The sequence below is a fragment of the Pleurodeles waltl genome, chromosome 8 (genome assembly GCF_031143425.1).
Source record: "Pleurodeles waltl isolate 20211129_DDA chromosome 8, aPleWal1.hap1.20221129, whole genome shotgun sequence".
Lineage (NCBI taxonomy): Eukaryota > Metazoa > Chordata > Amphibia > Caudata > Salamandridae > Pleurodeles > Pleurodeles waltl.
The window spans coordinates 1,401,436,074-1,401,450,532 of NC_090447.1; the positions used below are offsets into that span (position 1 = coordinate 1,401,436,074).

The 14,459-nt window shown below is 44.7% G+C and overlaps 1 protein-coding gene across 1 annotated transcript in view; it reads left to right on the plus strand.

Moving 5' to 3' along the window:
• Nucleotides 1-14,459, plus strand: part of IFNAR1 (interferon alpha and beta receptor subunit 1) — a 241,130-nt gene that overhangs the window by 186,175 nt on the left and 40,496 nt on the right. Inside the window, exon 9 of the mRNA XM_069202457.1 lies at nt 1,097-1,241. Coding sequence (XP_069058558.1) covers nt 1,097-1,241 — 145 coding nt within the window. The remainder of the gene's footprint in view (nt 1-1,096; nt 1,242-14,459) is intronic.

Genomic DNA, 14,459 nt, shown 5'->3' on the forward strand with positions numbered 1-14,459 from the left:
CCTTGCTTTGGACACAGTTAAGGGGGACCTTTCAGCTCTCCATTTACGGTTCCAATTGAGCCCAATATAAAAAAATAAATTCATTTGTGGGGGGTGGAGGGAGGTTGTTGCAACCTGAAGGTTCCAGAAATGACTTACCAAACAATGTGGGGTGGATGTCCATGTGGGGTTGGCTGCACCCTGGGGCCCTACATCCAACTCCACACTGCGCATAGCCAAAAGAGGGGGTTTGGCACCCACAAGGAGGAGGGCAAAGATCCTGGCCCTGTTCTGGGTACGAACCCATGATGCTTATGACCAAAGGCTAGATGCGGCAGGGGTGGATTGGCTGTCCGGTGTGTGTGTTTGGGGGGTGGGGGAGGTTGTGCGCAGGGCCAAGCCACAGGCTAGACTCTACACCAAAATCCAGCCTGGACATGGTCGAAGGTGTGTGTTGGAGGAGGTTGGCCACCTGCAGGGGCCTAGGTATGATAAAAACATATTGTTTAATGTAAATAAACCCTACAAATTCACTGGAAAAAACAAAGGTTAAAGTAATGTTACAGTTTGGTATGTAATAATATCTTACTATACATTTAAAAAAAAAAAAAGAAATTCACTGAATGAAACAAAGGTTAAAAGCTATGTTATAGTTAGGTGAAAGTTCAGTTAAAACATACAATTTACAACTAGTAGTTAGTAGAACTGACCCCACCATGCTCTGCTTATGACCTCAAAGATTGTTTAACTCGTGACATGTTCAATGACATCATTGAAAAAATCTATAATGACATCATTGTTGACATTCTCTCTTCACACGCACACCCCCGGCATTTTTAGTAATACTTCTTGCAAGCTCATTGGTATTATTGATGAAGGAGTTATATGCAAATTAGTTTCACTTGGAATAATAGCAATTAGGACAGGCTTTAAGAAGTGCCTTTTCAGGCAGATATAAGTGAGACACAATGTTATATGTTACACATTTTACAACAGATGTATTAAATTGTTTTTGCCTATTTAACCAGTCCTAATTGCATTGTTAAATATTTTAGCTTTGCACCTTAGAATGGTCACCATGTAACTGTTAAGTTCATCTGTTTTTTTGTTGCCTTAGAAAACTAACAAAAGTGGACCAGAGCCATTTTTCACCTTCTCTGACTTGGAACCTCTTACATTGTATTGCTTAAAAGCGCAAGCAGTTACTGAAGAGGGAAAAACTGGCCTTTTTAGTGCCATTCAGTGCATCACTACAGCTGCCGGTATGAAAACCAAAGTTATTGTAATATTAAAATTTTAAGTAAAATTTACTGTTTTGTGTGGCATAACCTGTTTTTAGCTGATTCAGTGTTACTACCTAATTCTGTTGAAGACCATGCTAATACCACTCGTTCTCCTGAGTGTATTTCCTTATTGTATTGTATTGTAATAGTATTTATATAGCGCTTACTACCCCTGATGCGTTGAATCGCCTTTCGGCGAGTAGCACGCTACTCCGGAACCTAAAAGGAATTAGTGGTGGATTAGTATAGGGAAATAGGAGTACAGTTTTTAGTATTATTATGAGTTTATTTGAGCTGCGGATATGTGAGTTTGTTAGTTGGATTGACTGGAGTAATGGAGGGAATGCATTTTGCCTGTTTGCAATTCTTTCAAATTGGATTGATCTCATCGTCAAAGGTTCAGTGGGAAGAATTTGGACTTCAGTGCTTTATTGCATATACATATAGCATGCCAAATAAAAAATATTACTGTAGCTCTCAGAAAAGCTTGACAGATGTTTTTGTTCACACGTCCCATTTATGGAAGAACACTTAACTGCACAACAAATAAGTCAGAAAAAACGGATCAATTGAGGAAAGAACAGTATCATTGTGTTTACTGCTTGTTTGTTTTAGATGCACACACTTTGCATTTTTGCACTGTCTAGTGTTGGGCTCAGAATTTTGAATCTTTTTATTCTTCTAAGTCTTTTGTTTTGGTTTCTGGTGTGCATCAAATGACTTGTGGTCCAGTTCCCTGAAGCTCACTGCACACAAGGATACAGAATCCTCCTTAGATGAACTTTTCCTTCATCTGCTTCGGGATTGTTTACTAGTGCTCTCTCAAAATACTGTTAATACTGTTAATACTAAGGCACGACACTTAAGATCGGAAAATGTGAAAAGCTGTTGTGAAAGTGAGCTTGAGAAGCGATTACCAGAAATATATTTTTCAAGCCCTCGTCATGTTTTCATTTCAAACCACCAGTTCATGTGATATTGATTCCTGGGGTGTGAACAAGGAAAGTACATTGTCTTGACTGTCTTACAACACCCTCTACCTTCGAAAGAACCATCACAGTGAACCTCAAAGTCTCAACAAAGTCAAATGCCGGACACATAAAATGCACATAGACTCAGGCACAGACCACATGAGACATCACTATGAGTGCCTTTGTTGTTTAGTTCAGGTGGATACCCCAGTTTCTGCCTGGACTGGAATCTCAGTTGTGCAGGTCACCACACCCTGGGGACTCTTGCCCAAGCACATTTTGCCAGGAAATGTGTGTGGGCAAAGGGCCTGGAAAGGAGTAAAACATGCAGAAATCTATGAGAAACACAGATTTTCATGTTGAGTGCACTTACCTAATAGAACATTGTTTATTGGTACAGTAACCCTGCACTCAAAATTGTCACTTCTACAATATAAATAAGTCAGGCTGCATTTCTTGGTTTGTTTTTGGGCACAAACATGCACAACTCTGCCTGAAACACTCATTCCTCAGGATCACTTTCCCAAGAAACACAATTTGACGTTTTGAGAAACCGTTTCAGTTGAGCCTTCAAATTACCTAGGCTCAAAGAAGACTAAAAAGATAGTCATGGACCCACCTCCAATAACTTCCATACCTCACTCATCATCAGCTCCCCCATTCAGAGGTTGCGAAGGAAGTAGAACAAGGGGAACAAACTAAGTGCAGGACCTAATGATGCTTGCAAGCATCAAATGGATTCCATAAAGAGACAACTTTTGGATGCTTATCCCCTAAGGACAGTGCCCTCAGACGATGACTCAAGCTATGACACCGATAGTCAGAGAGCATCTTTCCATCACGGTGTTGCCATGCCAATGGAAGAGGAGGAAGATTAATTCTTAATAGAGAAATGTTGTGTAGGACAGAAAAGAGAAATAAATGTCTTGCTATTTTGAAGACCGTCTATAAACCCACTGCTGAACATTTGAATAAAACATCTTGACTAGATCTGTTACTTCACAAATGAAGAAAATATATATTATCTCCTTTCTGACTTGGTGGTTCATATTGACCAGAAAGAAGCTTTCACTCAGCGGCTGAGGGATGAACATCTTCCTGATTAGGTGAGTGCAAAGTTGAATACAGCATTTTAGAAAATAGAAGCAGGTGCAGCCATGAATCGTTCCATTGTAAAGTGGCATGATAGACATCAGTTGACTAAACGGAGCATATTTTTCAGTACATTTCTTGAATATGCCTTTTTAGATGGTGAGCGTCTTTTTCACCTAAAGGTGGATGAGATGCTCACAAATATAAAAAAAAATACAGAAAACTGTAAAATTAACTGGCATATTGCTACAGGATCACTCATATCATAAACGAACACAAGTACAGTGTCAAAGAGTTCCTTACCAGCAGCAAACCTACTAACATCTTTTGCAACAGCAGCGATTTCAACATTCTCAGCAGTGCACAGGGATGGTATTACAGTGATGGACTATTTTTCCAGACTGCACAATGGTGCAGAGTGGGACATTGTACCATATCACATAAAATGAGCTGTCCCCAGTGCAGGAGCGACCCAGCACCAGCAGTGGGAGGTGCATTACAGTGAAAGGCGGTCTGGCTGTTTAAAGCTGCCAAACTGCCTTTCACCTTGAAGACGTTAACTCTGCCTGCATTTCAGATTGGGGCAGAGATCCCTCTGAAGCAGGGTGCAGTGAGTAACCCCTCCTGCCTGCGGAAGGTTGTCTGGTGCGGGCCCCAGATCCACCTTTCCTCCTTTTGAAGGGGTGCCCTCAGGGGTGGAGTGGGCTGAATGTTCACCACCTCTACGTGAAGCAGTCTGTGTGCCTCTTGATGACCTATTTTCCACTGTCTGTTCATCTGTAATATGGAGCGGCTGCAAAGTCAGTGTTTCTTCATCATATGCATGGGCCTCACACCCAGGCAAATTAGAGAACTCGTGCTTGGAATTGCATTGGTGCCCAAGTAGACCAGTGGAATCCGTATTACTGAATGGGCCATACAAGCTTCTGCAGCCCCTTCTACAATACCACATGCCCTGGGGGTGAAACAGTGGGCACAAGGGCCCGTTGTAAACCTGAGACACTTTGTATAAAAAGACCCCAGGGTCCTTTTCATTTTCTACTCCTCCTTTTGATGATCCCGAGCCACCTGTTGTGGATGCCTGGGAAATCTTCATTACAATTAGGGGAAATTACCCCAGATTTGTAGGTACTCTAGTCAGCAAAGAGATGTAGCATCATGTTGTAGCAGTTGCCACTGAACCATCCACCAAAGAGCTACAGAACCAACAAGGATCATTTTGAATCTTTACTTGGCAAACAGGTTACAGTGGAGGTCCCATTCTTAGAAGAGAGTGGAATATACTCAGTCTGCATTCAGATTCTGAAGAAGGATGACACACTTGAGGAAGATCGTATTTTTGAGAGTTCTGAACAGATATACACAGACAACACATTTCAAGATGGTGATATTACAGGAGGTTTTCCGACTTCTATAGGACACAGACTTCCTGAAAAAAAGTAGACTTGAAGGACCTATTGCTATGGATCCACAGCTTCACCAGTACCTAAGATTCGTGGTAAGACCAGTTTTTGTTACTTAGTTTCTGCATAAATTCAGCACCGAGGATGTTTCCCAAATACCTAACACTTGTTGCCGCACATTAATGTGAGTGTATTCATGTCTGCCCTTAGCTGGACTTTGATTAATGAAGGGAAGACAATTTTTAAATATCAAATCCACATCCCAAAAAAATTGCTTTTCTTTCCCGATTAATGTGAAGTCACATTTGCAGCTGATCCAAACTTAAGACTTTTTGGGATCAACTCCCAATTCAGTAGTAAAAAAAAATGTCTACAGCAGTAGGTTTTAAAATAGATTATTTTTTACAAAGTATCTCTATCACTGACACTGAGAAAAGTGGTGAACTGGTTGGGACTGTTTAGTTCCCAATGCACGTTTACAATTGCAATTAATGCAAGAGGGCTCTAGTAGCGAGCCCCACAAATAAGACCAGGAAAAAAAGAGAGGGTTTTCCATCCCTATATGTGAAACGCCAACCCTCTTAAGTCCTCCTTGTGTCTGTCTGTCAGACAGGTCGTAGTGCTTATCTTGAACGGCACTTACTCTTTTCTTTGTGCGGGCTGTTTGTTCTGTCTCTGCTTATCCCATTACTGGGGAAACCGCCTCTTCTATTTTCATAAACCCAATTGTGTAAAAAACAGGTGCCTCCCTCTGCATGCATACATGCCATTTACAAGGGGTGGCAAGCAGTTCACAGTGGTTGATCAACTCAAAGGTTGTGTTGTGTTTCGTAATCTGTGATCCTTTGAGTTATTTCACATTTGGTCCTAGGATTTAGCTTAGTCTGCAATGAGATTACCTCCTGTCTATGTTAAAGCTGATTGATAACGAGGTCTTTTACTTTGTAGCAGGACGAACGCTATTGCATTTCTGTAAGATGAACCCATTAAAAGCCATGGGCACCGGGTCTCTTAGTACTAGTCATTGGGCTCCCTCTCACGTAATGGGGCCCTCTGCCTCTCATTATAGAGGTGGGCGTCTAAGCAGACTCAGCAAAAGTCTCAGGTAGAAAGCACCAAGTTGCAAGAGTTAGGATTACTTAGTACCAGAGGACCCTTTCAACCCCAATATGGTACAGAAGGTGCTTCTTCAGTCATTCATTCACACAAATACAGTTTATCAAGACAGTTAGTCTATATAAACTTTGTACAAAAATTATTAAATACATAATAAATGACCTAACACAATAGGAACCAGTAATACCTCATAAAAGATAAGTCTTGAAAACATTATACTCTTTAAAAAAAAAAAAAAAAAAGGAGTGCCGACCAAGGAGGGCTTTGTCACATATAAATATTAAAATTCTCCAAGAACAGTTACTTTGCTACTGTCTAATGCAAAGGCAAATACAGTATCCTGACCTAAAGAAATTAAGGGCAGATAAGCAGCATACGGAACACCTCTTCTCTGTACTTGTTATGTTTGCAAAATTTATTATGCTTGGAGCTACTCTCTTTTCTACCCTCGAAACATCTGATAAATAATCCTAACCTAAACATTAAGAGGATCCTTATACTGTTCTATAGCTATTTTAGCCATATTTTATACACATTAAATTAGCAAACTAGGCCTGCCTTTATGCACTTTAGCCTAGTTACATTTTAATCAGCATCGCTTTATCTTTCTGGCAATAACCACTTTTGCGGTGTTGTTGTATTTCTCTCTATCTAATTGTTCTTTCGCCTAGGAAAGCATTACGTTTTTAGTAGGACATTCATTTCACTTTGTGCTTTCTTCAAGGCTGCAGTCAGATAGGGTTGCCGGCAAAAGTGGTACGCTGTGTCTCCAACATTCGCAGATATATACACACTCATACCTGGGGACCATTTCTTGTAATATCAACTGTTTTATTATAAAAACACTCCTTTGTCCCATACAAGTTAGAGGGAGATTCCAGCCGGATGACCACGACTGCATGCTGATAGCCTCGCTACAGCTGCTTGCCTGGACTGCCGAACCCCTGGCCTATATGGCCTCCTTACTCTGGTATGAGGGATGATGTTTTCCCAGGGAGAAACCTAAAGGGTGAATTAGGCTTATTATGCTGTGCTCTAACATAGCGTAGGTAGGAGAACTATCTGTCACTCTTAGTGACCGTATGGTGGGACTGTTTTTGTGTTTCACTCTCCTTGTAACAATCCTGCTTTTATTGTGTTTTATCATCCTTATTATTGCAATACATGCCATTTTATCTAAGATGCAACTGAGAGAAAAGGACGAGATGTGACCGACCACGAGTCCCCTGGGGAGTCTTTCTTGTCATACACCTGTTTGCCACAATCATCCCTGCTCTTGGGTGGCGATGAGGCGCTGCCCGGATTAGGCCGACAGCCGTCATATGGTGTGGAATTGTACTTAGTACCCCACAATCTATGCAATTCTGCCGCCCAAATCCAGTAGCCTCATTAAGATAATGAGAACCTACGCAACAATACATATAAAAGGATCAGCCCCTTACCTGAGGTAGCATCTTGCTCCCAGCATTTATTTGCCTTGAGGTTAAATATGTAATGAAGGGTTACTTTGAACAAAAATTACATGTTTCCTAATGGAGACCCTGATGACATCCTGTAACTTATTTTTACCGTAGAATTGTTTAAGGCAACCTAAAGCAGATCTACAGATAGATTTCTTAAAATTCAAGTAGTAAAGCATTACCAAACATATGTCATAATTTCTGTATGAAACATAATTGTTTTAATTTCGGACACATTGAACCAAGACCCAACCTGTACGCAGAGCTGCAGTACCCACTAAAGGATGGATAGAAAGTGTTCTTGTCCTAAACTTAACTTTCTACATTTTGCCACTACACCAAAAGCTGTGCCTAACATAAATTAAAGGTTTTTTTTTGCCTATAAGCCTGTAATAACAATTTAAGTGTCATCTCACCATAAACAGTAGTAATAAATGAAACCCTTTCATAAAAGTAGGGGTGTTTTGTCACAATTTCTTTATGGAGTTTCCAAACAAGATTGTTCTTAAAAAAAAATAACCCGGGTTATTTATAGGAGCGTGCTATTGAGAAATGTGACTTTCTAAGAGTTCATTTATATTTAAAGCATTTCAGACAAAAAGGAAGGACTGAACCGTTGTACAAGTAACAACTAGCTTTTTTGTTTTTTTGAAAGTGGCCAGCTGTCTCTGGAAGCCCATGATCTAATATAATCAGTTCCTCTGCATACGTTAGCACATTAGTTAGCTGGCCTGAAAACCTAGGGTGGAAAGCACCAGCCTCCGATAAGAACTTTGCTAGATCGGACATATTTAGAAAAAAGCACTCTAGTACCACTTTTTCTCCTCCACTACCCTCATAAACTTCACTTTGTGTTTAATTAATTTCTTGACTTAGTTGCACAGATGTCTGCTGTCACTAAATCATGTTGTTTTCATCTCTACAAGATTCAGAATATCAAATCTTTTCAGTCCTTTTCTACTGTGTACCTGTTCATACAAACCTTGGTTCTCTCACTTCTTCATTTTTGGTCTTCAGTTTTCTTTGGCTTCCTCAAAACAACATTGAATCACTTTGAGATGGTCAAAATGAGTGGATTCCCAACCTGCACTCACTTTCTCCTTGTCAAACTCACCTTTCTACTTACAATGCAAATTTAGTTTTCCATGTGTTGGTTAGAAGTGTCTTCTATCCTTGGCTCAGCCTTACTTTTGTTCCCGCACTGCTCAACTTACCTACTCTTGAGTCCTGTGCTCTGCTTCGTTGTATCTTCTTACTGTGCCCCATCCTCCCTGTGCATCATCTCCATTTCGTTCTTTTGCGCTATTAGCTCCCAGTTTATGTAATGCACTTCTGGTTTCTGTAAGATCATCTCCTTTGCTAGCTAGCTTCCAAAAATCTACTAATGGAACACTTTGTGTCGTCATTCAGCAAGAACTGATCCTTTATCACTGTTATGTTTTCAGTATTTTGTGTACTGCCATTTATGCTTTTGGAAAATACTTTGGATAAGTGATGTCTTAATGCTGGCTTATGCTTTTCAAAGTAACATGGATGCCATTGCATTAATATATTTTAACAAAAATGTTATGTACATTGCTTTCAAAGTTGTATTTATAAAATGGCTAGCCCTCATAACATTCTTTATAGCAATTGTAGGAGAGGCAAATTTAAGTCAGCCATTTATGTGTCGGGCTCATTGAGAAGGGTCCTGTGCAATTAGGACTGCAGAGGTACCTACATTCAAGCCTAAGTTACAGGTCTCCGGCCAATGTGCAAAACCAAAGACTGACTAGGTGGCCAGGACAACTATCTCTAAATCCTTCTTTTTCACAAAGACTTCACAGCTTCCTTGTACCAGCCAAATGTCAAAAGTGTTTTGATAGATCAATATTGTGATCACTTTCATTAATGGTTAACCTTGGAGCGAGTCTCAAAGTGGCATCCATTGAGTAAATCATTTTTAAGGTCTCTTTTTCTTGCATTATGTGAATATCTTCTCTTACTCTGCAAGTAAGCTTGATCTTCTAAATAAGATTGCGTGATCTGCCATATTAGATCCATCTTAGAATCAGAATAACCTCCCGCAAACTTTCCCAAATTAATTTCAGTAACTTTGGCCCCACCTTTAGCAAGGCTATTTAATTCTTTCCATGGGAGTAGGTCCTTTACAAGCTCCATGTGTGATGCTATTGTGTTAATTCCAAAACCTGCCAACGATCTGTTGTTCTGTGGCTTTTACTGGTCAATCTCCCTTTTGTACCTAGTTACCAGGTTGTTGTCATGGATACTAACCAAGCATCTGCACCACGGCTGCCAGGATAAGTAGAGCTGGATTAATCTAGCATTGTCCAAGGGAATAGAATGGCTTGTAAGTTTCTATACTTTCCTACCAAATGGGTGGGTTGGTGCTTCACAATCTTTACAATCTTTTGTGTTGCTTTCAAGCAGAATGGCTTTGAAACATTATTGAATGGAGAAGCGGAAACAATCGATTTGAGGTGGTTTGTTGGCAGTGCCATAGCAGGATAATCACTTTTGTTAGCACTTTAATTGGAAAATAAACATAAGGGTATGGGTGTTATTCATCCCTCATGGCCATTATAGGCTGCCACACGGGGCAGTCTTTGTAGGTAAAAAAAGGAGGATCACTTTGTTCCTATCCCTGACTTTACCCCAGGATTACTGAGCAAATGGTTCCAGGTCTGTAAAGGCCAGAGATGTTTGATATTGGGATCTCTATTCCACAATGAGATAATTACGCCATTTCATTTAATTAAACTCCCAGATACACAAAGATGGATTGCAGAAGAATTTAAGAGGTTATACTGCCTAATAGAGACAGAGTTTTCACTATGTTTGGGTATATCACTGGGTATTGCACCTGACGGTGGGAGGTTGAGGAGATTGTTAGAAATGGAGTCTCTAGTTGGCAGTGGTTTGCACCCTGTCCATGTAGGGACCCTCACTCTAGTCAGGGTAAGGAAGTCACACAACTAAGATAACCCGTGTTCACCCCTTGGTAGCTTGGCATGAGCAGTCAGGCTTATCTCAGAGGCAATGTGTAAAGTATTTGTATGCACACACACACACACACTAACACAGTGTAAACACCACAAAAGTACTCCACACCAGTTTAGAAAAATAACCAATATTTATCTGAGTAAAACAAGGCCCAAATTACATAAATCCAACATATGTAAGTAAAGATACAAATTTTCAAAGATCAAGGCCCTCATTACAACCCTGGCGGTCGGTGATAACAAGTCAGTAACACCGCCAACAGATTGGCGGTAAAGAAAAATGGAATCATGACCACAGCAGAAACTGCCAACACATGCAACCACTTTAACACACCGACCGCCACGGCGCTAGCAACAAACACCGCGGCGGTAACCGCCAACAGCCAGACGGAAGACAATGTACCGCCCATAGCATTACAACAGGCCTATCCACCACCTTTTCCAGGGCAGTACTAACACCATCAAAAGCACTGCGGAACAGTACACCGAAGGGAAACAACTCCCCTCCTGACACTCAAGGAAGAACCACAACGCCATGGAGCCCGAGCTGCACTTTTTCCCAATGCTGGTGTACCTTCTCATACACCAGGAACACGAACGCCGGCAAAGACGACCACGGTGAGCACTGCACCTAGCACACCAGGGACGGGGGGAGTACAAAGAGAGTGACACACACACGCACATCCCCACCCCCAACACCATACACACAAACAGATGCAACAATATTACATATACACCCCGTAACGCTCAGGAATAATGCAGGGACAAAAGGAATGGATTAAAATGAGTGTAATAGTACAGTTTTAGATAAATACGTCCTTAAACAATTAACAGTATGTACAATATATACAAAAGGAGGGACAATGCCAACTTCAAAATTTTTGTGGCCCACGGGCCCATAACACATAGGCCAAGGCCACACTTGACTCCTGCCTCAATACGGAGAGAACACTGCAGGGGCATCAGGTCGAACAAATACAGGCACCTCAAAGGGACAGGGAATGAGGGGGCCACCTCAGTTGGAAGATGGTCCAATGCCACTGGCCTGGAGGAGGCTACATGCCCACTGCTTGGTCCTAGGGAGTGCAAAGCCACAGTCTCTCTAGTGGGTGGTTTGCCCCCTGCTTGGTCCCGGGGAGTGCAAAGCCACAGTCTCTCAAGTGGGTGGTTTGCCCCCTGCTTGGTCCTGGGGAGTGCAAAGCCACAGTCTCTCTAGTGGGTGGTTTGCCCACTGCTTGGTCCTGGGGAGTGCAAAGCCACAGTCTATGTAATGGGTAGTTTGCCCACTTCTTGGTCCTGGGGAGTGCAAAGCCACAGTCTCTCTAATGGGTAGTTTGGCCACTGCTTGGTCCTGGGGAGTGCAAAGCCACAGTCTCTCTAGAGGGTGGTTTGCCCACTGGTTCTGGAGGGGGCCTTGTGTCCAGTGTGCTTCATCCTGCCAAGGAGGGGGTGAGTTTATGCCTTCTTCCACTGGTTCTGGAGGGGGCTTTGTGCCCAGTGTGCTTCATCCTGCCATGGAGGGGGTGAGTGGATGCCTCCTTCCACTGGTTCTGGAGGGGGCTTTATACCCAGTGTGCTGCATCCTGGATGGGGCAAGGTCACATTCTCTCACCTGGGTGTCTCACCAACAGGTGCTGCAGGGGCCAGGACGCACTGCAGCCCATGTAGTCACTACTACACACTGCTCGCTGGCGGTGGTGCTGTCAGTGGATTGCTGTTGCAATGCAGGTGGTGGTGCTGTCAGTGGTGGTGGTAGGCTCCAGCCCTTCAGCTGCAGCCTCAGACGGCTGCCCACTGGGGCTGCTGCTGGCAGTGGTGCTGCTGGCAGCGGGGCAGGTGGCGGTGCTGGCCGAGGTGCAAGTAGCGGTGCTGGCCGCGATGGTGGTAGGCTCCAGCCCTTCACCTGCAGCCTCGGACGGCTGAAGTGCCATGGCTGGTGTTGGGTGCCCCTTCCTGCCCTTCGCAGATGGTGGTGCCTCCTTGCTTCTGCCAGCTGGTGTTTTTTTCTTGCCCTTGCTGGCTGGTGGTGCCTCCTTCCCCTTGCTGGCTGGTGGTGCCTCCTTCCCCTTGCTGGCTGGTGTCCTTCATTCCCTTGCTAGGTTGCGGACCCTTCTTGGCCTTGGCAGGTGGTATTGGCACACTGGCTGTGCTGACGGGTGCCTCCTTGGAGCCTCTCACACCTGCAGTAGCTGCAGAAACTACAGTGGCTGTGGACTGGGTGGCTGAGGTGCTGGGCTTGGTTCTGGCAACCCTGGCCCGAAGTGAAGGACGGGGGAGGGTAGGGGTAGGGAATAGGTCAATGGTGGCGAGGAAAAGCTTCTTAGGGACCTTGGGGCGGGAAGATGGTGAAGGTTTGGGAGTGGAGGAAGAGGGAGTGGTTGTAGGAGGTGTCAGTCTGCTGTGTTTGGGTGTAGGTGCATGGCCTGGATGCTGTTGTGAGGTGGATGGCTGTTGGGTGTCTGTGTGCTTGCGTTTGTGTACTTTGGGAGGAGAGGTCACAGACACAGTGGGAGAGGACACAGGGGACGTGTGCATGGATGTGGGGGTGGTGACTGCCAGTAAGGGGCGTGTAGTGATAGGCATCCTGGTGATGGAGGTAGTGGATGAGGATGTAGTGCATGCAGGTGTGAGTGGAGACGCTACTGGGAGGGAGGTGGACGACGACGAGGAGGGGGACACAGTGGAGGCAGTGGGTGTTGGTGTGTCTGCATGTGGATGGTGCTTGTGTGAGTGCCTGTGAGATGAAGTGTGGTGCTTGTGTTTGCCTGAGCCACTTCTGTGTGTTGATTTGGGTGATTGCTGGTCTGAAGGTGTGCTTGGGATAGGCTGGGGTTAGGGGGATTAGGACTGGGTAGAGGAAGGGGGAGGCTGGAGATGGGGACAATGGCTGCCATCAGGGAGTTGGCCAGAGCCTGGAATGCTCTCTGTTGGGCCGCCACGCCAGAGTGAATGCCCTCCAGGTATGCATTTGTTTGTTGCATTCAGTATGGTTGACTGCCCAACAGAGAGGGATCTCAGGAGGTCAATAGCTTGCTCACTGAGGTCAGCAGGGCTGACTGGGGCAGGGCCTGAGGTGCCTGGGGCAAAGGAGATACCCACCCTCCTTGGTGAGTGGGCACGGGAAACTCGCTGAGGAGTTGCTGGGAGGGCGGTGCTGGTACAGGGGTGGCGGCTGTACCTGTAGTTGGGGTGGGCACAGAGGTGTCTGCCACCGCCAGGGAGCTTCCATCGGAGGAGTAGACGCTGTCATTACTGTCCCCTCCTGCCTCTGTCGTGGTACTCCCCTCGCCCTCCATCCCACTCGTACCCTCACCGTCGGTGGATTCGGCCTCCAGGCCCATGTGGGATGCAGCTGCCTCCATCACCGGTGCCTCTGCTCCTCCGCCAGATGATGCTAATGCACACAAGAACAGGGTGACAAAACAAGAAGGGGGAGAGAGACAGAGGATACACTTGGTCAATGCCAGCAACAACACCACCATTGGCATACACAACTCACAGGGAACAGCCCTATGCACTAGGCCATGCACTACCAGTTACAATGCTAGTCACCAGCCCATGGGGTACAATGCCTAACGCTGTTAGCTGCACACCTGAAACCCACAGGACACTACCCTACCATGTTCGCCCTGGCCTAGGGGCACCCACAGCCCACATGCCCCACCCAGGTAACACCTTTAAGCATGCAAAGTCAAGAATCTGAATCTGTACTCACTTGTGGCTGCTGTGATGCCTTCAAGCGCCCATCCAACTCCAGATAGGCCACCGCCATGATGGGCGCTGACCTGCTGGAAAAATACAGCAGAAAAGGTATTAGTCATACCGTCCGGACTGTCATACTCATGGCCCACCATATCCCTCCCATCCCCTTATGCACAGACATTGACCACCATACATGCAGCACTCTGCCCAGGACCCCTCAGCCCCCCACCTGCATAAGGCTTACACACACAGCACTCCATACATTCATGCCCCATGCATCATGCTCACAGTGTACTCACCTGTTGGTCTGGAGGACCATATAGTAAAGGGTACAAGGGTAGGACCCCATCCACCCGTATCTCTAACTCCTCCGAAGTGAAGGCAGGGGCCCTTTCCCCAGACACTCGAGCCATTGTCGCTTCCAGACACATGTCACAGCAGCACCTGCAGT